We start from the raw sequence: 23,823 nt of genomic DNA, 5'->3' as shown, positions 1-23,823 counted from the left end.
TTAGCTCAAGAGGCTCTACACTGTGACACTTTCAGTGCTATGTGTTGTCAGGAATCTGGATCGCCAAAGTGCGAAGACTCTGAATCTAAGGTCAGCCATAAACGGAACCTCAGCCATGGAACATCTGAGCTCTCGCCACCCAGACGATCCAAACGACAGAAATCTACTACCAATTTGAAAGAACTTTCTTCTCCAGAAGCCTCGGAGTCAGAGGCCGAAGAATTTACTCCTACAGTTAAAAACGAGGTTGACGACAAACCTCTGGTTGATACTGCCAAGGAGAAGAAAAAGAAGGCTCCAGTTAAGAAGTCCAATGAAGACGCCAAACCCAAAAAGGCGAGAAAGTCTAAGAAAGACCAAGAACTTGAGACTATGCCTCTGGCACCGCGGACTAAGGGTCTGCGTATGTTCGTTGGCGCTCATGTCAGTGCTGCAAAAGGTCAGTGTTCTCCGCATCTCATCGTCTCAATTCGATAATAACTCAATTCTTATCGAGCAGGTGTCTTTAATTCGATATATAATAGCGAAAATATCGGGTAAGTTCGAGTGTCTTTCAGTTACATCCAATTTTGAAATAGATTCTAATCTTGCAACTAGAGGAAATGCATTTGCCTTGTTCTTGAAGTCACAGCGCAAATGGGACAACCCAGCTCTCCCGGACGACCAGCGCGATCAATTCCGTAAACTTTGCGCAGAAAAGGGATATGATGCAACCAAGTGAATATGCCCCATCTGATTGGACTCGAATGGATCACTAACATCTACCCAGACACGTTCTGCCTCATGGTTCATACCTTGTCAATCTAGCCCAAAGCGATAAAGTAAAATCCAAGCAAGCATACACTTCCTTCCTGGATGATCTGCGCCGGTGCGAGGCACTTGGAATTACACTTTACAACTTCCAGTGAGTCAACCGCCTGCCAATCATATCAACGCATACTGACGCCCTCCAGCCCCGGAAGTACCAATCAGACACCTCTACCCGAAGCACTTTCCCGGCTAGCAGAGATGTTAGTCCAAGCTATCACCGAAACGACAACCGTAGTTCCCGTCCTGGAAACAATGTGCGGTCACGGCAACACAATTGGCGGTGCACTGTCTGAATTCCGCGACTTGCTAGCTCTGATCCCGAAAGAGCACCATTCCCGCATCGGCATCTGCGTCGACACCTGCCACAGCTTTGCAGCCGGCTACGATCTGACATCCCCAGCCGGGTTCAAATCCTTCCTCACCGAATTCGACGAGCTGATCGGTATCAAGTTCCTCCGAGCTCTGCATCTCAATGACTCAAAGGCACCGCGCGGAAGCAAGCGCGACCTGCATGCTAATATCGGCACGGGGTTCCTCGGTCTGCGCGCATTTCACAATGTCATGAACGAGCCGCGGTTTGAAGGGCTACCTATGGTCCTTGAGACGCCTATTGACCGTGTCCCGGGACAGAATGTAGCTACTGGAGACGATGCGGCTGATGGGAGTGAGAGTGAGTCTGGGAAAAAGAAACTCCCAAAGAAGGGTCCTAAGAGACCTGCTGGTGCAGGCGCAGCTGCTGTTCCTGATCCGGGTGTGTGGGTGGGTGAGATCAAACTACTTGAGTCGCTGATTGGTATGGACCCGGAGGGCGAAGAGTTCCGGGCTCTTGAGGCCCGGCTTTCGGAGGAGGGTCGTGCAGAGCGCGAGAAACATCAGGAGCAGTATGAGCGTAAGCTCGAAGCGGACGAGAAAAAGAAGGCGAAGGGACCAGGAAAGGCTAAGGGACAGAAGAGTCTTATGGACATGATGAAGAGTGGCGCTGCGAAGGAGTAGACATGTATTCTTTTTTGAGCTCAGAGCAGAGGGGTGGCAATGCGATGAGGAATACTTGCTGGGTGTCTCTGTACTTTCTACATCATCCCGAGGACTAGATAATAATGAAGGATAGAATCACTACAACACTCTCAGGGTTTCAAAAAACAAACCACTCTCAGGGTTTCAAAAAACAAACCGCCAAAATGTAGCCCTTATAATAGCTGTTGAAAGTAGAAAAGTCGATTCAATTGATGGTATCAGTTAAGCCAAAGCCAAAATCCGCACAAGCCCCTTCATGCAAATAGAAATAAGAAATTGTGTTCCGGTCAATCGAGAGTTCGACCAATTCATATCTGCGAAAGTAGACATGCGATTCCAAGAGCCACTAGGATCTCCTCGAGTAGGTCACAGACCCTCCAACATCGAAGAGAGTATAGGTGACATAAAAAAAAAAGACAATCACATGCATGTGCAATATAGGTAAATGAAGATAGGAGAGGTGTAGTTAAGAATGAGTGTGAAATGCTAGTGCTGGGGGACATTTTGATCCCGAATTGGCGAAACAGACGAGCTCGATTGCAGGCCCGGCGACGCTTGGCGAGCAGGGGCATGCAAGTGGGGAAACCCTGCCTCGGCCATTGTAGTGATAGTCGCAGGTGCTGATTTAAGAGAAGGACCATCGTTTTCTAGAATAATAGAAGTCGAGATTGAGAGACCACGCCTGGCACCACTGGAACGTACCCGGGCTGATGATGAATGGTGATCATCGTTAAGGTAACTACCCGGTGCAGGGCTAATGATCCTGGAGTCCGGATAGGCAATTTGACGATAATCCCCCGGATCGCCAGTGCTATGCTCACCTTCGTCGGTGTCAGATGCAGGACTGGACTCGCGACTCCAATCATCTTCCGGGAGCTCGTTGCGCATTCCTGAAATTTTCATGTAATTGTACGCTGCAATGCTGCTGATAGTGACGACCAAACCGGTCACATTGACGGTTGTGAGCTTATCGTGGAAGATAATGCCCGCGGCGCTGATTGTGACTACTTCCTTGAAGATACCGCAAATACTGAGGGTGACAACCGAGGAACGCTTTAGAAGCGCGAACTCGGAGGAAATCATGCAGAATGCAAGTACTCCAGGGAAAATCAGAAGGAACGAACCAAATAGGTTCCCATGTTTGCTGGCGAGCGCGAGGTATCCTTGGTAAATCTCACGAGGACCCTCAATAGATAGCGCGATGGTGATGAGCGAAAGGAACATGATAGGAGTCAGGAGAAAGAGAGTTGAGAATGGATTGGAAGTAGCCGGGTGGCGAAGCAGCAGAATTTGTGTCAGACCCCATCGGAAGCCCGAAAAGAACGCAGAGGCAATGACAAGTGCGAAGCCCAGCGCATTGAAAGCTGTCTCTCCAGCGACCATCATCACGACACCTACTGTCATGGTGGCAATGATGATGATTAATTTTGTCGAAGGCGTTTCGAGACGGAAAAGGAAGGCGAATAACAGGACGAAGGCAAGTGCAGACGATTTGCACATGGTTAAGAAAGTCAGAGAGATGAACTTCAAGGACATGTTTCCGAGACCAACGTCAAGCGACGTTGCTGCACCGCACGGAACGAGGCGAGTGAAGTAGAATAATCTGGAAACGAGGGGTTGTGGTTCCTCGGGGCCATCGATGGGAGATGTAGCCGCAGACCCTACCGGTCGTCGTGGACGGAGCGATGGAAAGATCCAGAGTATTATAGAGGAGAGAGAGAATTGGACAACCATGTGTAAGCTCGTTGTGAAAAGAGGGAAAGGGAAGACGACATCATTCTCGGAGAACATCCATTTGTTGTACTGCAAACACGACAGTTGTTAGTTTCCTTCTCGACTTCCAAATATACTGGAAAGAACCACTCACTATTGAAATGGACAGTGAGAAGAGATACCATAGCAAGATCAGCCCGCCGTTGATTAACAGCTTCTTGACCACATTTCTGTCCGACAGAATCTCACGAATAGTACCATGGCTCTTGACGTCCGCGATTCGAGCATCCAACTTGCGGCGCTGCTTTCGCCGTCGACGTCGCTGGCGTTTTTGATGTGTTGTGAGTCCGGTTTCCTCGTCATATTGGTCATCATCCGAACTCATCGGGTCCAACTCCAGAGTCTCTGCAGCGGATAAGACATCGGACGCATCGGTATCCTCTTCGGCGGTCAGAGGTTCTTGTTCTTCGCGTTTGTGACTTCCTCCGTCTCCATGCGACCAGAGTGTGTCATTGCGCTCTGTCGAAATCGGTTGTGAGGCTCGCCCTGTCCCGGTAACCATGGAGCTTCGCCGACGGTGGTGGGCGCCGTCGGAGAGCCCCATTTTTATAACTGGGACAGTTACGAGGTATAAAATGAAAGAGAGGAATCGAGATGTATCTCCATTAACGTGGGAATAAAGTGTGTCACACGACAGTACACGAGGGCGAAAAGCCTCGGGGTAGGGGAGTATTGCTGACAAAGAAACAAAGAGGGGAGGATCCGAAGGGAAGAAGTTAATTTGAAAGGAAGATCCAAGTGAGAGCTCAAACCAAAAGGAAAATAGAACGAAAAGAAATGAAAATGAGGGAAATGGCCAAAAGTGAAGTCTACAGGGAAATTCAGAGGAATGGCAAAAATCGAGAAAGTGAAGGGCGGTGATGTTTCTCTTTTCGCTCTTCTTCTCCTTTCTCGCTCCTTTCCCTCCTTTCCTTCAACAACAATTCCTCTCATTGGTTACACTTTCTATATCGGTCTCCACTGCCCGGTCGATCCGGGGTCAAGGGAGAAAAAAGAATATCGAGATGGATTTGGATATTTCAGATATTTCGATTATTTCCGATATTTCCGATCTTGACTGGTTCGAGTGGTCTGAGTGGTTGGAGAGCTCTGAGGGATCTTCTCTGGTTTCGATTCTCATTAGTGGACTGAAACCTCCGGCCTTGACTTGCGAGCTGTGAATGAAAGCCCAACATCCACAAACACTTCACTTGCCGCGGTGGCCTCGGATTGACATAGTTCGTTGGTGACAGGAAAGGCTGGGCTTTCAGTCTCAATATGAGTCTTTTTGAGAAACGGCAATCGGTCTCTCGTCGAGCTCATCAAGTTTGTCTCCTATGAAAAAGAAGAAGCCCTAATCCACCCAGCATAGCCATGACCTCAGATCCAACCATTATCATCATCATGTCGTGTCTCGGGAATAATATATGTCGGAGCATTGCATCTACCTCTGCTTTCATCTTCTTCATCTTCATCTTATTCTCTTCCATCTTCTTTAGGTTGATGCTGCAAAACAGCATTTGATCTTCATCAAAAACTTCACCAGTCTTCTGAACTTGCATCAGATCTCTTAGATAATTCGCTCGCATTGCCATCATGACTGAACCTACGTACAATGCCATTGAGGACTATGGCCTGGTCGGGGACATGCACACCTGTGCCCTGGTCAGCAAGGACGGTAGTTTGGATTACATGTGCTGGCCAGTCTTTGACTCTCCTACCGTTTTCTGTCGTCTGTTGGACAACCAGAAAGGAGGCTTCTTCGCCGTGAAGCCCTACAAGACGGTAGTAGATGCTCACAGCAAGCAGCGGTATCTTCCATACTCGAACCTGCTTGAAACCAGGTGGACCGATGAGGATGGCGTCGCGACGCTGCTGGACTACTTTCCTGTCACACCTAAAAAGGCGGCGCAGTCGTCCCGGTTGTTGTCAGGATACTGTCCTTGCAATGAACCGGGGACCAATCGCTTCAAGTCGGGACTGCAGCACTCGGGCCTGATCAGAAAGCTGGAGTGTAGCCGTGGCTCAATGGAATTGAAAGTGGAGTTATTCCCTGCTTTTAATTATGCACGAGACTCGCACAATACCCGTGCAAAGCTAGAAGACGACTTGGACAAGCACCGGCTGCAGACCGTCCACTTCGAGAGTGAGACAGAGCGGCTGCAACTCGAGATCTTTGCCGATTCACGGGAGCCAGATAAGCTTGGTTTCCCCTCGGCATCTTTGAAACTGGAAGAACGAGAGGGTCTCCGTGGCCGCGGATTGGTGGCCTGGATCCGTTTGTCGGCGGGCCAGACCCTTCATCTGGTGTTGCATAGTCCCGAGAAGGCTGTCCCCAGCTCGGCCACCATTGCAGCCTACCTCGCGCGAATGGAGGAGGAAACTTCCGACTATTGGACCGATTGGACACGCAAATGTGCCTTCCGTGGTCATTACCGAGAGACAGTCGAGCGCAGTCTCCTAATTCTGAAGCTGTTGACCTACAAACCCACGGGTGCAATTGTCGCTGCGCCCACCTTCTCGCTTCCCGAAAATGTTGGAGGCTCCAGAAACTGGGATTATCGATATTCCTGGGTGCGTGACACAGCCTTCACGCTGTATGTCTTTCTCAAAATGGGCTACAGCGAAGAAGCGGAAGCGTATGTCAACTTCATCTTCGAGCGGGTTTTCCCGCATGCTTGCCAAGATCAGGAACCCAACAGCAAAAGGCCCTTCTTGCCGCTGATGTTCACTATCCGAGGCGAGTACGACATTCCCGAGATGGAATTGGACCACCTCGATGGGTACAAAGGCAGCAAACCTGTTCGCATTGGCAATGCTGCCGTTTTCCACACACAGCTGGACATCTACGGTGAATTGTTGGACAGTATCTACCTGTGTAACAAGTACGGAAACCCTATCACCTATGACCAATGGAACGCTATCCGGCGAATGATTAACTATGTCATCGGTGTTCGGAACCAGAAGGATATGTCCATTTGGGAATCGCGTGGTCAGATCCAAAACTTTATCTATTCGAAGATTATGATGTGGGTGGCCCTGGATCGTGGAATCCGCCTTGCCGAGAAGCGTGCTAGCCTGCCATGCCCGGATCGCTTTGAATGGATCCGGGTCCGTGACGAGATGTACGACGAAATCATGACCAAAGGGTACAACGAAGAGCGTGGCCATTTCTGCCAGAGTTATGAGAGTCGCGAGGTCTTGGATGCATCTATCTTGATTGCACCCTTGGTATTCTTCGTTGCGCCCAATGATCCGCGGTTCATCAGCACGCTGAAGAAGATTTTGCAAAGCCCCGAGAAGGAGGGCCTATCCAGCGCCAAGATGGTGTTCCGATATGACCACAAGAAAGCCAACGATGGTAGGTATCTCTTGTCTATTAGAGCTCTACAACAAGTGCTGATACTCGCGTTTCACAGGTATGACAGGGGGTGAGGGTGCCTTCATCATGGTAACCTTCTGGCTTGTCGAAGCCATGGCTCGTGTAGGTTCTATGGAACTACCTAAAAAAGCAACATTGAACTATGCTAACCTGAGCTGAATCTGGAAATACAGGCTGCCAAATATGATGTGGCTATTCCAAACATCTGGAAACTCGCACTTGCGCACTTCGATAACATCCTGTCCTACGCGAATCATCTGGGCATGTTTTCTGAAGAAGTGGCCATTTCTGGTGAGCAGATGGGCAACTCTCCACAGGCTTTCAGCCACCTGGCTTGTATTAGCGCTGCAATCAATCTGGGAAGAAGTGGACGAGTCGGCGAATAGAGTCATCTCTCTCAGTGGCAACAACTATAGACTGACTATGATACTGTTGTTTTTGAACCCCAGAATTTGTTTGATGCAATTCTATAATTTTCTGCTTACAGATAGAAAAAAATACAACTTTGTACCTTTTTGTCCAATACATATGTAGCCAATGTAGCCAATGTAGCAAATATAGATCATCGGCCTAGGCCAGCCTGGAGGTGAAGACAAATGCTTACATAATGGACCAGATGATCACCCGGGAGCTCCAGGGCCGGTGGCTACCCCAGATTCTCTTTGTTCATCATCTTTGACTGTCTTTGTTCAAAACAAACATATCCAAACAAAGGAACTGCTAGGGTGCTGTTATCTTCAGCTTCTAGCTGGAGATGTTCTTCGCCACCGACCCTTTGTGCCTTATTACCTCCGTGAGCGTACAGGGATCCCCACTTGTCTAATGGCAGGCGCCAGCTTGGATTGGGCTGATAAGCCTAACGTCGATTTCGCCTTGTCATCGGATGAAGAGGAATTTGTTTCCAGCCCAAGCACTGCTTCAAGGGAGCTTGAAGGTCCTGCCAAGCAAAATTTGACGCTGGCTTTGGGGAAGTTGCACTTAGAGCAAGAGGACTTGAATCAATCCTCTAGAAAGGACGCGACTCCAACAACACCCCACATGGAAGACCTAATTCAAACTCCTCCAGAACTTGAAATGGCCAAAAAGCCTCTGCAGCTACTGGACTTACCTTTGGATGTTTTAAAAGAGATCATCAAAGAGGTAACACTGGTCTTCCCCGCAGATCGTGAATAGATAGCTTACAGTCCTGGTGTACAATAGGTGACCCATACGACTGATCTGACCTCGCTCGCTCTTACATGCTCGTCTCTTCATTCCTTAGCCATTCCGCACATGTACTCCCGTTTCGACATCGTCTGGCCTGAGTCGCTGAACCCATCAACGGATGACTACTCGGGGGTGGACGCTCTGTCTTATGGTTTGTCCACATTGGTCATGGGCGAGGATGTATTTAATCAGCCTGCGCTGTTTCAATCTGACCAGGTCAAAAATAGCTGCGTGAATTGCGGTTGCAATAAGCCTCATCCTCAGCCTGACCCGGACCCTGGGGACAATGGAGTTCGGCTCCGGTCGCGACGAGGCAACCATTATGCACAGTATACCCGCACATTCTCTATTGGAAATGGCCCGCTCAGTTGGGTACAAGAATACTCGGTGACCAAAGAAGTGGGCAAGATGCTAGGGACGCTAGTCGCTTTAGCAGTTGCACGGATGGTGAATCTCGAAGCCTTCGTTTGGGACATGCCGACTGGAGTGGTCCGTGAAATTTGGCTCGCGCTTGCGTCGTTGGCAGATAGACCAGGACACGATTGTCGCCTGGAGCGCATTTGGGTGCGCTGGCATGACAATTCGGAGAATGCTTTACGCAGTTCGTCGGCGGCGGCAACGAGGCTCTTTCAGAAATACAAACACGTGGAACATCCTTCCTTGTCAGTACTGCCTCCACTCAAGAATGTGGCTGTTCTTGACATAGATGAACCCGCTTATGTGGAAGAGCTGGCACTTCTCATTGAGCGTTCACGTTTCCGTCTGTCCGAACTCCGCATTGGTATTGCCGAAAAGGCCCATATGAGTCCGTGGCTGTTGTGTGGGAAGGACTCTGATGGCTCAACGAATTGGCCTAGAGCTGATGGTGTACTTGGCATCTTAACGCGGCGGCACCTTGACAAAAAGCAGGACAATGTTATAGTTGCCTCCCTTGAAGATAAATCGATGCCCTCCGAGGATTCGATAAACAAGTCACTAAAATCTACCGAAAGTGCAGCTCCATTGACTCCAAATAGCGAGGAGCAGCCTCCCAGCACCACCAAGGACAAGAAGTCCCCATCAAGCTCTGGGTTGTCCAACCGGAGCGCCCGCTCACAGCCACCTCCCTACAAATCCGACTATGAGATACTTCATCTCAAAGTACTCGAGCTAGAACGCGTACCTCTTTCTGTGCCAACCCTACTGCCGGCCGTCGACTGGACTGGGTTGACTACTCTCACTATCATGCGATGCGATGATCATGAAAAGCTCTGGAGGGCTCTCCGTCGGAAGTATGCTCCTCCTGCGACGCCGGCAAAACGTCCACACGATGCAGAGCGTCGAGCAAACGCCAGCTCAGCTGAATATCCACTAAATTTGAAACATATTCGCACGGACACTGTTTCGCCTTATCTTATACTGTTCATCAAAGATGCGCTGGCTCCGAATACCCTGGAGAGTGTTTATTTGCATGAAGCCCCAGGTCATGAATCTGCTGTGCATATCGACGCTATTTACAAGCACATTCTGCGAAAGCACAGGCGGAGTCTGCGAAAGGTGTTGATTGACGCCACTGACCGTATAATCGGCGCTGGATATTCAGGCATACGATGGCACAAGTGGATGTTCACCCACGATATGGTATCATTTGTCACAAGTGGAAAGATGCCGCAGCTGAAAGAGCTGGGAATAGCGATGCATTATCGCGATTGGGTAAGAAAACGATCACCAGCATTGGATACTTTGACCACACCTTGGGGGCTTGTGCTTGTGCTAATGATGACTCCGCAGCATTTCTTCCTCCAGAGATTGCCAAACATGCCCCAGCTTCATGCTTTGTATCTACCACACATTCATCATAGTGTCCATCGGGACTTGAAAGAGCTTGCGCTGCAAGTCTTGGACATCGTCAGCATACGTCCAGATTTGAAGATCGCCTACATTGGTCTCCACATCAAATGCTACCAAATCCTTGAAGCAAGACATGACGATAACCCACTAGATTTCGACGACAACCCCGCGATTGAACATTCCCCGGCGCTTAGTGAAGATGAGGATGAAGGGTGGGCCAACCCCAACCACGAATCTGAAGGAGACAGCGATGATTCCGACGATGCCTCGGGGGCAGCTGACACAGACCTCCTTTCCAGTGACCCGGACGACTACGACACTGAACCTGACGAAGAACAGGGTGATTCGCGGATTCGTTACCGGCTACAGGAGATTCTATTCTACGACGAGAAGGTATCAATTTTCAAGGCGCGTCATGGTGTTTTATGATCTTATCTTGGCTTGCATTCTATATCAGGAGTCGTCCGGACCATTTGCGGCGTTTTAAAGGGGAACAGAGAGTTTGCACCTACGAACAAGAGATACCATGGCTTTTTAGCTTAGCACTAAGGTTATTTGTTAACCTCGGAATGACACGTTATTTTGAGTTAAGGTTGTGCTGAGTGGGCCACTCTAAGTGGGTCAAAGTGGTACATAGCGGATTCCAATAAATCGGGTGTAGTACATCGTCAAATTAGAAATACACTTTGCTAAGTTCGTTTCGCTGGGACTTTCGCTCTTGGTTGGTGATAGCGTTTCTTCGTGCAAAAAATCCTCCATCGCGAACAGAATGGTAAGTCACATGACATGGACTGAATTATCTTGCCTTCTCAATATTGACGTTTGTGCTTTTCTCTTAGGAGAGAGCTAAACAAGTGTAGCTCCTCGGGGAATCTAACTTAACGAATCGCATGGCCTTGCGCCGGCCATAGTTCATTCAAATTTCTGCCCTATCAACTTTCGATGGTAGGATGGTAGCTTACCATGGTGGCAACGGGTAACTGGGAATTAATTCCGGACAGGGAGGGAACCTGAGAAACGCTGCAACTACATCGGCGCTGCTCACTTCCTAGCAACACGGCCAGCTATGACCGATCTCAAAAATGTCGTCACTTTCGACGATTTCCAGGCGAACAGACCCCCACCCCCATATATCAGAACATTTTGGCAGTCTCGCAACAGTCGCTACCGAAGCACTTCATCAACATAGGATCAGAGGTTCCCCCGGACTTTTCAAGCTTTCGCGGATGTCGGCTCGGGTCTTCGCCACGCTGGGCAAGTACCGGGTGGATAATCAATTATTTGCTTTTCACTCATGCAAGTCATAATATCGTAGAATTTCCTAATTTATGCTAAGGTGAAACAATGGGTATCTGAGAGAGAGAGCGCTAGTGTTCAATTGTTATATACATGGCGAGACAGATTGGTTCATGCAAACTCCCGGTGCGCATTCTCATACTGGGCACGAATCAGCTCGTTCTCGATCACACGTCTCTTAGCCTTTTCTTCTTCGCTAGAATTGTCTTTGAACACATGGTCCATCTGCTCGAGGGTTCGGCCCTTGGTTTCTGGCACAAAGAAGTAAGTCCACATTCCGGCGAGTAAGCAAAAGACGGCGAAGAAGACGTAAGCACCGTAGCCGGTGTCTTGGACGAGAGGCGGGGTGATGAGACCCTACAGAGATAATTAGTATGCTTGACACACTGAGCGACCGAATAATGGTAGCGAGAAACTTACAATGATGAAGTTGTTGAGCCAGTTGGAGCAAGTTGAAAGCGCAACGCCCTTGGCACGAAGGGAAGAAGGGAAGATTTCTAGAAATGTCAGATTGATGCTTGTCTAACACCATAAGAGAATAAAGATACGTACCGGAAGGCAGTGCCCATGGGATAGGACCCCAGGAAGCCCCGAAGGCAAGCATATAAAATAGTAGGAAGGCCACACTGGTCCACCCTTCTGCTTTGTGGGACGGCCAATCATCCGAGTAAATTCCAACCAAAGCAGCAATAACAATGTGTGATATGGCCATCAGGGCTGCGCCACCTAGAAGCAACTTGCGACGACCGACAACGTCCATGGTCCAGATACTGGTAGTGACACCCACCAACTGTACGACGTTGAGAACGCCGGACATGATAAGTTGCATGCTTGTGTCGAGACCCATCGTGGCAAAGAGGGTTGGGGAGTAGTAAATAAGAGCGTTGATACCGATGAACTATCCATATGATTAGCATGTGTCGGTTATCTCCACGTTCAAAGAACTCACCTGTTGGAAGAATCCGAGTCCGATACCGATGTGAGTACGACGCCAGCATCCCTTTTTGAAGCAATCGGCCCACGACGAAATCTCTTGCAGAATGGAGTTCTTTGTGCCACCACCTTGTAACTCTGGATGCTTTTCCCGGTTCATTTGCTGGTGGAAGCGCACTTCGGCCTGGATATCCATGAGCTCCTGACGAACGCGTCTGTCGGAAGGTGGCAGGCAACGAAGTCTGCACAGACTGTCGAGAGCTTCCTCATCGCGACCCTTTGAAGCTAGCCAACGAGGCGAGAACGGAAGAGCGTATACACCGGCAGCGAGGATAAAGCCCGGGATCATTTGGAGCAGGAAAGGAAGACGCCAGGCCCATTCACCGTCCATGTATCGTGTGGCATAGGTAATCCAAAAGGCAATGACAATTCCGAGGACGATACACCATTCTTCCATAACCAAGAGGGTACCACGACATTCGGGGGGACCTAATAGGAGAGACCGGAATAAGTATTCATGTCATATGTGTGTGAGGAAGGGGAAAAAAAAAAAGAAATTACATACTGATTTCGGAGATGTACAATGGTGCAACCATCGACAACATTCCGATTCCGAGGCCACCAATCAGCCGGGCCACCGTCAACATGGGATAGCTGATGGCAGCAGTCTGAAGGACAGAGCCAACAGTAAAGATAGCAACAGCGACGAGAATCGAATACCGCCGCGAGATCTTATCCGCAATCCAGCCCTGATTGAGAGCACCAATCAAAGCGCCCAGCTCAATCATGGCCGTCAACAATCCCTTCGCAAATCCCGAGCCCGGGTTATGCTCATCTATCCGCGGGAATTCCGTCAGGAACTGGTCCATGACCAGAATCACCGACACAACACCTTGATCATAACCAAAAAGTAAACCACCTAGCGTTGAGCAGGCGGCACACAGGACCACGAATGGGCTGGCAACCAGACCGCGCAGACCGGGTGGGCCATAGGGCTCGCGGTCTGAGTTAATGTCGTCGGCATGGTGAGAGAAGCCCTCTACCACTGGTTCATCGGATAGATCTTTCTTAGGAATATCATCAGTCATTTTGAATGGAAACTGGAAGAAACTTGAAGAAACTTGAAGATTATGTTTCTTTGAAGCGGAAGAACGCTCTGCTATTCAAACTCTACCCGGAGGCATTCCGGCGATATTTATACCCATTTCCCCCAGTAACCTAACCGGGGTAGTGTACAAGGTCGGTTCCCTCCGTATATCGGGACCTATAGGAAGTCTGGGGGGGTCCCCGGTCCAAAAGGCCAATGAGACAAAGGCGTGATATCCAAGTTGGGGTAGATGACGGAGTGCTAGGCGGTTCGGCCAGCGGGTTTGGGGAAGATCGGCGCTATAGGATTGTGGGGAAAACACGGAGAAGAGACATAATAGCACGTCGTCAATTGGTGGCGGCTATTGGCATGGTACAAGGACGCTTGTCTTCCTCTGGGCCTATACTCGGCCTTTGACAGATAGACTTCTCTCAGCCCCAGAACCATTCTTGACATTTCTTGTGGCTTGGCCGGACCGGGATATCTTGCATACGGAATAGGCATAGGCCAAGGAGTCATAGGGCATACTCCGTACAGCCGATTTGCTCTAGCTCCTATTCTATTAGATTGATAAGCTTATACAGTCTTTCGTATTCGTGTCTATAGGTATAGCTAGTTCATACACACTCGGGCATTCAAGCAAAGATCACCATCACCTATCACATGGAATGTTCTGGACAATACCAGCATCGAAGGTATACCGTATAACCGAGCCCTAACACCCTCGGGCCGGACATCACTCGGAAAGTCAAGTGACCTGTGAGCCGATCTTATCCCGTGATGGTAGTTAGTGTCGTGTGAGACAGTAAGACATAGGCATGATAGGATCCTTTGGATGAATCGCGACAATAGGTATAATAGTAGAATCCCTATGATACCTTGTCAATATCAAACCAGATACCCCACGGGGAAAAAAAGAGGAGAACAGGCTTTCCAACATCTACAATCTAGCTCTTTTTGATAGAAAATCGGAATTCGTTGTCCACTTTCCAACCTGAGCGGTGTCCATTGCGGTAACCATTTTCCCCCCTGCGGATTCCAGTTCCCGACTTCTCCCCCGCCACTCCCAACCTGCAACCTTCGGACTTCCCACTTCACTTTGAAATCATGGCTTCCTTCATGGAAGACCTGTGGTCGAGCATCTTTACCCCAGGACCCACTCCAACCCTTTTGATTGCGACCAACGTCACTTTCGCCGCACTCCAGCTTATCTTCCTTGTCCTCTTCTTAGCCACCTACAGCCTCCATTTCGTCGCCCTGTCCATCATCAGCGGTGGACTATGGTGGTCCATCAACTGGTTCGCCGCCGAGGTTCGACTGGCCCAGCAGGCGCAGGAAGCGGAGAAAGAAAAACAAGGGTCGGAGGGTGACGCGAAAACGCGGAAGAGTCCCGCTGTAGGAGAAAGCGCCGACAGCGAAACAGAAACCGAAGTCCTTGTCCCTAGGAAGATAGACGATAAGTCTGCTGCTGTCGCGACCGGGAGTGCAACGTCCGGGTTGATGCCCACGGCGCGCGATCCTAAGAAGCGGCTCAGCACTGGTGATGGGTCGGGCTATGGCAGCACTGATAGCGAGTGGGAGAAGGTTGATGATACTCAATCTTGAGTGATATGTGGTACTCAAGGATACACACTTGCTTCGGGATATTTACACTCGCCTCGGTGGAACACTGTTGCACACTGCACGCTCACCCAGGCCCCGGACATCTCGACGAATACGTAGGACGCGTTTATGGTGATACAATCCAGTGTCGACCTTCCGTGTACCTTGGCTGGGATTTGGATTTGATTTTGGATTTGATTATGGATTTGGATTCGTATATACGCAATGCCCTCTTGTCTGTTTGTTTCGGAGCGATACCCCATACTATGTAGATGGTGCAATTTACAGCAGCTCGTGCTTGGTTTTGATTTTGCTAGGAGCATGATATCCTTCTTCTCTCTGAACACATTCATTAACAATAACATTCAAAACATCCCATCCACTCGTACTTCGTACAAAACAAAGTAAACAGAACCGGTGGAGCTGAATCTTTAGAAAGCATCCACGTGACCTTCCCCAGCCAAACAATGAAATCCGTCGCAACATAACATAGGCAACCATCACCATCGAACACGATCGCAGCAGCAACCAGACACACTAGCTGCATCCCACCATGTCCGAGGTCCCTTGATCAAAATGCTCTCCACCGTACCCCTCAATGTGGGACGTAGGCGCGTCTGCGGCTCCGTCTTCTCCCCCGCGGCTCTCGAAGCTCATCCGTCGAACACGACCGCGGATTCCCAACGCGAACAGACACCAGTCGCATCGTTCCAAGAATCAACCGATTCCTCGTCAACCTTCAAAACAGACTCGCAACCAACCTCATTCGCGACGATTGGGGGATTGACGGACGCTGCATCCCCAGAGGAAGACACATTAAACCAGGCGCGGCAGACGGTAAAAGAGTTTCTATCTGTGCCCAACCTGGGCTTCGAATTGCTCTACAGCTTCCGGAATACCGATGGAAGTCAGGCGTTGAAAGAATGGAACCGGCTCAGCCCTCCGTCGAAGGAGACGACCGAGGCTCTGGAATATCTTATGCGAACTTCTCCGTGGACATTGTTTGAATGGTACGGGAATGATATTCGAAGGCATTTTCTAGTCAATTTTCGGACTGGCCTGTCTAAGGTATGGACGTTATGTGTCGTTTGAATTCAATTGGTCTGTCCGTGCTAACGGTCTTATAGATGTTAAAGTCCACGGAGGAAGAAGGCCTGCTCCGGACAATCGTGGACTGCTTACAGCTTGCGCGTCGAATTTACATCGCACCCGTCGTGCACTATCTGCTTCCGTTGATAGCTACTCCCCACCAAGGAGGAGGGCAATTGGCTCAACTACATCGTGCCTTTCATACAGTAGTTCAATACAGCCTACCATGGAAGAAGATTTCACCGCTTCTGGCCAGAGAGCTTACGCGAGATGCCGCGGTTATCTTAGGCATTGATTCCCTGGACGAAGATTCCGATGCGGACAGAATGAGTCTCGATGGAACGGAGATGGAACGGGCATACTCTGTCTCGTACAAAGAGTGGAGGCAAGAATCACCCGAAGCCCAACTACACATGATGGTCGAGGGTGAAGATGACTGTGTGACCTTTACACGGGATCGGCTCTTGGCGTTTCTCGACGGCTTGCAGCTTGTCGGACTTGGCGGTGACCAGGCCCAGAAGGTGTTCGCCAATGTGATGAACATCATGATGGGAGACTTCATTCGTGCTGCATATGCCGGCGAATGGCAGTCGCCCTCAACTGCGCCGCAGCACCTGGAGCAATGGGTTGAAAATGTCTATGCACGGCTCGCTGCGCAAGTTCTAGCCATCATCCATTCTGATCCCGCTGGAACCCAATCCGGGGCCATGGAAGTGAGCTTTAGGGACGTGGAGAAGTGGCGAGCAATGGGTATCGCTCGGCTGGGCAAGCTCCGAGTCAGCGAGCTTTTCGACGTGGTTGTTGATTGGCCCGTAAGCAGCGGGGCGGTGGAGGATCTGCGACGCTTCACAAACAACTCGTCTGGAGCACGCATGTATGTGACGCATTTCTTTTCTATTAACTTGCTCCAGCGTTTGTTGCATCCCGGTGCTTCTACAGTCGAGATTTTGCAGGTTTACATCTCAATCATTCGAGCATTCCATATTTTGGACCCCAAGGGTGTTCTACTAGATCGCATCGCTCGACCGATCCGGCGGTACTTGAGAGACCGCGATGACACCGTCAAGGTGATTGTTAGTGGTCTATTGGCGGACCCCGCGACAGCCGACGGACCGACAGCTACCGGCGACAACTTGGCAGAACTGGCAGCAGAGCTAAGCAAGGTCCACCAGCATTCTATGCAAAACAACAGGAGCGAGCTAGACTATGACGATTTGTACTGGCTGCCCGATCCAGTTGATGCCGCTCCCGACTACAAAAAATCGAAGAGTGCAGATGTCATTGACAGTCTTGTTAGCTTATTCGACTCCAAGGAGACCTTTGTGAAGGAAATGCAGACTCTTCTCGCAGACCGCCTCATTCAGAAACGCCAGAACTACGACCAAGAAATTACAGTACTAGAGCTCCTGAAGATCCGATTCGGCGATTCGGCACTACAGGCATGCGAAGTGATGCTGAAAGATATTTCCGACTCGCGACGTCTCGACCTCACCGTGCGGAATGACCAGATATTGTCTGGATATCGTAAGCAAGCAGGTGTCGGAAAACTACACGCCAAGGTTCTGTCACGCTTCTTCTGGCCGGAGTTCCAAGAGCAAGAATTCAAGGTCCCCGACGAAATCACCAAACTGCAAGAGCGGTACGCGACCTGCTTCGAAAAGCGCAAGGATTCGCGCAAGCTCAAATGGCGCAATGGCCTAGGTCAGGTCACCGTCGAGTTGGAGCTAGAGAACCACACTTTCACAGACGAAGTGACAACCTGGCAAGCAACCGTAATCTATGCCTTCCAGTCCGACTCGAGCGAACCCGCCACAAGAACAATTCCGGAACTCGCCGACGAGCTCGAGATGACAGTTCCCCTCGTACGCAGTGCCTGTCTCTTCTGGGTCAGTAAGCGCATTCTCACTGAAGTACACCGCGACACCTTCCGCGTGTTGGAAATCCTCCCCACAGAAGACGAGGAACACCATGCGCACGGAACCGGCGACTACAGCGACGCGTCGGATAGCGAAGCAGGCGACACGGCCAATGCAGCGGCTGCGGCCGAAGCAGCAGCCGCCGCAGCAGCGAAGGAATCCACCGAGGCGGCTGCCATGGAGAAAATGAATGTGCATTGGCAGTTTATTGTCGGCATGCTCACGAATCAAGGACCTATGGCTCTGAATCGTATTGTCATGATGCTGAAGATAGCTGTTCCTGGCGGGTTCCCGTTCAGCAACGAGGAGTTGCGCGAGTTTTTGAGTGGTATGGTTTCGAAGGGCAAATTGGAGATTGTTAACGGGGGGAATTATAAGATCGTGCATTAACATGGGCAACGGGGCGTCGCATGTGAGCTTTTTTATCTTTGGCGTTGCTGGAACCGATGTACAGAATACCCATTAAAGAATACATGTATGATTTACGAATGATAGATTACCTCAATTAGGTAGATCCAAGCCGTGGAGTATCTAGTCTTTCTCTAACGCGCCCCTTTTTCTTGTCTACATGCAACATGTTAGTGAAGTTACTGTTATGGCATGAGATATACATAGACGAGCCCCACCACCTCCCCGCCTACACAAACCCCACCAAAGCCCAATCCCAAACATCTCAGAGAAGGAAGAAAAAGAAGAAAAAGGTATCATTTCAAATCTATAAGCCACGACCTAACCAAAGCGAGCATCATTCCGCATCCAAAAGCGCAACAGGAACCTGATCATCAACCTGGATGCCACCCCGCTTCTTCTCATCACTATCCCAGAAGGGCAACTTCCAGCCACCCTCACTCTCAGGCGTCGCAAGCCAAAGACGCATAAGGTGGCGGCGAGGGGCAGGAGGCGCGTGATCCGTGTACTCGGTGCGGGCATGCAGGACGTGCGCATTCGACAAGAACTGAATATCACCAATATCGAGGATCATGTGCAGCGACAAGCGCACGCAGGTTGCTTCCAGCACGCGCAGGGCTTCTTGCTGAGCTTCTGACAGCGGGGGGATTATTCCTGCGTCGCTGAAGCGGGTGAGGGAGCGGACGTAGTACGGGTCCCATCTGTTTCTATTGTTAGATGCTGAAATTTTGATATGGGATATGGGTGGGGGGAGAGCTTACTTTGTGTAGACACGGCCGTTCTCGCCGGGCTCGAGGTACACCACGCTGGTGCGAATGTACTCGTCCTGTCCCTTGCTTGTCTCGCCCTTGCGATCGAAGTACCAGATTGGTTCTGTGAGGGTCTTGAGGACGTCTGGGCGTTCTGCGGCGAGGGTGTTGTAGACGGAGTGGGAGGAGACGAGGTCTGATTCGCCGCCCTCGAGGGCCTTGGCGATGCAGAGGAGACCGACGATGTCGCAGTCGTCAGCGTGGAAGTATTGGCTAGGTAGGGATTAGTTGATTGTTCGTTTCTTGTTGCGCATTCACTAGAGAAACTCACCGAGCATTGGTGCGGTAGATGCGCACTTTGTCGATCTGGGTGGAGTCCTCGCCGAGATCCTTGACGTGGCCAAGGACGTGGCCGCGGCTGTTCTGGCTAACGAAGTAGCCGAGATATGTGCCGAGACCCATGTATGCCACGGCGGACTTGTGGTTGCCCCATTTCTGGACGGGGAAGCCCTTGAAGAGGATGAAGCCCTTGCCGTCGATGAGGTCTGCGCGCAGGTCGTGCAGGTAGGCGGCGAGAGTGGGGAGTTCGAAGTTGGTCTATTGAAGCATGATTAGTTTTGGGTTTCTAGTTTTCTAGATATGAATTGTTCCCACCTTTGAGATTCCGGTCAGCGGGGTCTTGGATGCGATGAAAGCATCCGATGCCTTGCTCAGCTCATCGATCTGGGCCTCGGTGAAGACATGTGTCCATTTTTCTGGGTGCTCGCGGTATTCCTCAGCCTTCCAGACTGTTGGGCCGGTGTTTTCTTTAGGGAACTTTTCGAAGGGGACGAGCTGGTCGTATAGCGGGGGATGTTGGCCGGTGGTCTTCAATCCATCTGGGAACAAATCCCACGAGATGGGCCCCTTGAGGTCATGAGGGGCAGTTGGGAGGGGGGAGATAGCAGCGGGAGCCATTATGGATGATTTTTAGAGAGGAGGTATGTTGTACAGATGAAGCACTAAATGTAGGGCCATTAGTTTTTATTTATATTCTGTCACTTCTATTGTCGACGGTGAGCAATGTAGTGGATTATATGGCGTGACGAGATCAGATAATTGCTCTTGTATAACAAAACGAGTGCGGCCACCAAAGAAGTGAAGCTGATTGGGGGTGGAAGAGCCGATATGGCGCAATTTGCGGGGTAGGATGTTGTGATGGCAGTGGGGGATCACGAATTTGGCTTCAAGATATTTTCGAGATACGTTTATTGACGAGAATGGGAAGATAAACAGGATGTAGAAAGACTTTGAATGTGCGAAATTACTAGTTGTGAAGTCGCGATATAGTACTTGACATTGAAACAAGGTCACGGTACCTGGGGAGTCTAGGATCTACTTATTCACCACCGTAGTACATATTCGATATACATGCACATCTCTGACATCCACTTGGGCAGCCAGTCAGAGTCTCGGCCGATAGACTAGGCCGCTAGACTAAGCTTATCCATTGTCCTCTAGCACAACATATTCTGACCACAGCCGATCGTACCGACAATCGTGCATGCGCCGGGTGGTCGGGTTGTTCCAAAAGAGGAAGTGCTCTAGACAGATCTATTATCCTTGTAGCTCATGCAATGCATGCAGAGAATCTATCGGGCGAGAGGTTTGAGTTCTACCGTTTTACCTTAAATGTAGTTGGTCTTAGGGCTTCGGAGGGCACATGGTAATCCGTTCCTTGATTTTAACTCGCAAGGTTCGAATGTTGCAATGATAAAGCACGCTATGCCCCTGGATATATCTCGAAATTCTTTCTTTCTTACATACATCTAGCCTTCGAACATTGCATATCGTGCCGGCTCTCGTGCTTCTTGATTTGATACCTATCAATGGTCTTTGGATGCACGATCTCATCTTTTGCCTTCTTTCCTTTTTGCGATATTCTCCCAGCTTTTCATTTCTATACAAACAATGACTTTGATCTCTTTTGATGCCAGTCTTGCTATTCTTCATCAGCTTTCTGCAGACAAGGATTGGCTTTCCTATTTGGGATGCCCCACCAGATTACTCAAATCCTTATCGGGCGTGGGGACACGAACGCCCTTTGATATCGAAGGTTTCATTTTTTTGTATTTGTAGAGTTATACATTCCTTTCGTTTAGCACATACCTCTATTTGAATAGATACCCAATCCCATGGCCCAACGCATGATCCACGTGGCCGCGCTAGACGCCGACATTCCATGCCTCTCAATATACAAAGCGCGGGGTCTATACAGCTCGCAATTCCGCGTCCTCCTGCAAGCAGCTGCCGAACGCCTGAATAAGAACCCAGAAACCCTCCAGAATGGACCTCTCGCCATCCATGTAACCGCCTTCGATGCCGTAGGCGGGTCTCTGCCTCCTCTGGAAACCCTACGAACCAAACCTCAGTCGCCAGCCGAGCCTCACGCCGGACCACTGAGTCCAATAGACGCAATCCTAATCACGGGCTCAGCATCCTCGGCCTACGAAGACCAGCCCTGGATCCATGCAATGCAATCCTTCATCCGAACAGTGCACACCCACTACCCCAACATAAAACTCTTCGGCTCCTGTTTCGGGCACCAGATAATTGCGCAAGCCCTCCTCAGCAATATCGCCAACCCCATCCACTCACCAATATCAACATTCCACGTCGAGCGCTCCCCCGCCGGCTTTGAAATGGGCATCCAGCCCATCACCTTCCAGCCGTCCTTTACCGCGCACTTCCCGCCTCTCGCACGCGCCACAGCTCAGCACCCATTCCGCATCCAGCTGATTCACGGCGACGCGGTGGTGCCGACACCCGAGGCCGAAGCTGCCGCGGACGATGCGGGAGTCTCGCTGCCGGAACCGTGGTCCATTATCGGGAGTAGTGCGCAGTGCGCTATCCAGGGTCTTTATAACCCCGGCCGAGTCCTGACGTACCAGGGGCACTTTGAATTAGATACTTTTGCCACTGGGGAACTTGCGCAGGAGTTTGGACGTCGTGCGGGATGGTCGGCGGCTGTTGTGGGAGGGTATCTGGAGCAGATTTATCGTTCGCGCGTTCCTGGGTTTGAGGATGATGATGATTCTAAGGCTGCTGCTGAGGCGCTTTTGTTGTTCTTTGCTGGGGAGGATGTGGATTCTATGTGTGGTACTGATACTGGTATGATTACACCTCCGCTGAATTGATTGTCTTTTTTACGGTCGGGGTAGATGTGAAGATGCTTAAATATATGGTATTTAAACGGTATTAGCTATGCTTTCTATCAGTTGTTGAGTATTGTGTCCAAGCTGATTTCGTTTCGGCGTTTCGGCGGGCGAGTTTGTTCAGGTTAATCCCTTGAAGGCAAACCGCCAAGGGTTTCAGATGATACTGAGCATAGGACACGAATAGGACTTACGAGTTACAATAATAGTTCGTCAGCTCTCAGCCCCTTAGTGACGACATACTAGGTTACCGTGATCGTGTTGGACCCTGCATGGCTGACACGCAGCTGGTATGCTGGTCTGCAGGAAGGGATTAATGCGGTCTGAAGTTTGAACAAGGCTGGAAATCGAATTACGAAGTACAATGGTCATAGTTCTTAGATCCGAGATCTCGGATGGAATTAAAGGTACAATGGAATATAACAATAAGCTGCATGAAGCTAAAGGCGCCTTACATGAAATCTAGGCGATACCGATAAGTTACATTGTCCAGAACAAAGTCTCCCGAGGTCGACTCGCAAGCTCTCCACTTTGTCATTTTAAGTGGAGCGTGACTTGCTTGACATTTCTAGTGTATGGATAGATAGTGCAGTCTGATAACAGCCTTATTACACTATTTTTCTCCGTATGCTCGATAGTTATAGGTACTATTAGTATTCGATATTGCTCATACAATGTACCTCGTACAGCATACCAAAACCCCGAACTGGAAATCTCAGACTTTTCTGTTGATCCCCTGCACGGCCACCCAGAACCGGGATGGCGTGGGAGTTGCACCAATGATAATGAAGGTAATTGGAGAGTCGGTGGGGACTGGGGGCCAATCATGCTGCTTTGGGATGCTCTTCATCGGCATTTTGTTATACAGGGTATTGGTAAGGTATTGGTCTTTGGTATTTGGTATTTGGTAATTGGTAATTGGTAATTGGTATTTAGGCAAGTAATCTAGAAAGCTATGCCTTTAGAGTTAAGAATAAATGGAGGTCAGAGCTGACAGGTACTTGGAAGATCTGGGAATCGGATACTCGAGAGAGATATACAATATAGTGAATGGCTACATGTACCTAGGTATGTATTCAAGCATTCTCATATAGTATTCAGGTAGGGCATAAGAAGTCACGCGCCTCTACCCCTTCCATTGCTCTATCGCATGATGTTCCCCAATATTGGTCGACCAAGTATAAAATTAGAAATAAGATAATACAACCATGGAAACCTCCAATAATACATACGTAACATTACGCTGTAACGTGGCGCTAGTTCGCCACCCGGAGCTTCCTCCCTTCTGGAATGAAGCTCAGGAGCTGGGGAGAGCTTCAGAGGGGCCGCTGATAGCGCCTATCGCGACATATTTCGGTTTCTTTCCTTTTGCCCGGGTTGTGCATTAGAACAGCGCTAGATATGTGTTTATTTTATTAATAGTCCGAATAAAAAAATCGACATTCATGGATGTCACTTAACAGAATTTATAAATTCAATGAAAATCGCTAAGAGCTTCGGTGTTCCACCGGGGTTTCCGACGAACCGTGCTAATCGGTTGTATTTAAATACCAGT

General features: G+C 49.8%; 8 protein-coding genes across 8 annotated transcripts; 5 read left to right on the top strand and 3 right to left on the bottom strand.

Annotated features, from left to right (window-relative positions):
* Positions 1–39: 39 nt before the first annotated feature.
* N7518_009304 (DNA-(apurinic or apyrimidinic site) lyase APN1) lies at positions 40–1,803 on the top strand (the record flags this gene model as incomplete). Its single annotated transcript, XM_057190231.1, has 5 exons — positions 40–439; positions 500–536; positions 598–717; positions 770–904; positions 954–1,803. The coding sequence occupies 5 exons, from the start codon at positions 40–42 to the stop codon at positions 1,801–1,803; spliced, it is 1,542 nt and encodes a 513-aa protein (XP_057037887.1).
* A 507-nt stretch (positions 1,804–2,310) lies between these two features.
* On the bottom strand, positions 2,311–4,141 carry N7518_009303 (putative nucleotide-sugar transporter; the record flags this gene model as incomplete). The annotated part of the gene is made up of 2 exons (XM_057190230.1): positions 2,311–3,627; positions 3,692–4,141. 2 exons carry the CDS (start codon positions 4,139–4,141, stop codon positions 2,311–2,313), a joined length of 1,767 nt encoding a protein of 588 aa, XP_057037886.1.
* Positions 4,142–5,172: 1,031 nt separating this feature from the next.
* N7518_009302 (glycoside hydrolase family 15 protein) lies at positions 5,173–10,423 on the top strand (the record flags this gene model as incomplete). The annotated part of the gene is made up of 6 exons (XM_057190229.1): positions 5,173–6,937; positions 6,996–7,060; positions 7,132–7,324; positions 7,764–8,098; positions 8,159–9,856; positions 9,950–10,423. 6 exons carry the CDS (start codon positions 5,173–5,175, stop codon positions 10,421–10,423), a joined length of 4,530 nt encoding a protein of 1,509 aa, XP_057037885.1.
* A 978-nt stretch (positions 10,424–11,401) lies between these two features.
* N7518_009301 (sugar porter family MFS transporter) lies at positions 11,402–13,311 on the bottom strand (the record flags this gene model as incomplete). Its single annotated transcript, XM_057190228.1, has 5 exons — positions 11,402–11,647; positions 11,711–11,787; positions 11,843–12,188; positions 12,240–12,712; positions 12,789–13,311. 5 exons carry the CDS (start codon positions 13,309–13,311, stop codon positions 11,402–11,404), a joined length of 1,665 nt encoding a protein of 554 aa, XP_057037884.1.
* Positions 13,312–14,417: 1,106 nt separating this feature from the next.
* Positions 14,418–14,915, top strand: N7518_009300 (V-type ATPase assembly factor PKR1; the record flags this gene model as incomplete). Its single annotated transcript, XM_057190227.1, has 1 exon — positions 14,418–14,915. One exon carries the CDS (start codon positions 14,418–14,420, stop codon positions 14,913–14,915), a length of 498 nt encoding a protein of 165 aa, XP_057037883.1.
* Positions 14,916–15,488: 573 nt separating this feature from the next.
* Positions 15,489–18,307, top strand: N7518_009299 (anaphase promoting complex subunit 2; the record flags this gene model as incomplete). Its single annotated transcript, XM_057190226.1, has 2 exons — positions 15,489–15,980; positions 16,040–18,307. 2 exons carry the CDS (start codon positions 15,489–15,491, stop codon positions 18,305–18,307), a joined length of 2,760 nt encoding a protein of 919 aa, XP_057037882.1.
* A 355-nt stretch (positions 18,308–18,662) lies between these two features.
* On the bottom strand, positions 18,663–20,031 carry N7518_009298 (TauD/TfdA family dioxygenase; the record flags this gene model as incomplete). The annotated part of the gene is made up of 4 exons (XM_057190225.1): positions 18,663–19,026; positions 19,087–19,347; positions 19,406–19,671; positions 19,729–20,031. 4 exons carry the CDS (start codon positions 20,029–20,031, stop codon positions 18,663–18,665), a joined length of 1,194 nt encoding a protein of 397 aa, XP_057037881.1.
* Positions 20,032–21,248: 1,217 nt separating this feature from the next.
* On the top strand, positions 21,249–22,250 carry N7518_009297 (type 1 glutamine amidotransferase; the record flags this gene model as incomplete). Its single annotated transcript, XM_057190224.1, has 1 exon — positions 21,249–22,250. The coding sequence occupies one exon, from the start codon at positions 21,249–21,251 to the stop codon at positions 22,248–22,250; it is 1,002 nt and encodes a 333-aa protein (XP_057037880.1).
* Between the last annotated feature and the right edge of the window lie 1,573 nt (positions 22,251–23,823).

The sequence above is a fragment of the Penicillium psychrosexuale genome (genome assembly GCF_028828465.1).
Source record: "Penicillium psychrosexuale strain IBT 29551 chromosome Unknown utg000005l, whole genome shotgun sequence".
Lineage (NCBI taxonomy): Eukaryota > Fungi > Ascomycota > Eurotiomycetes > Eurotiales > Aspergillaceae > Penicillium > Penicillium psychrosexuale.
Note: the sequence above shows the minus strand (reverse complement) of the source record. Positions and strands in the feature narration are given on the sequence as shown.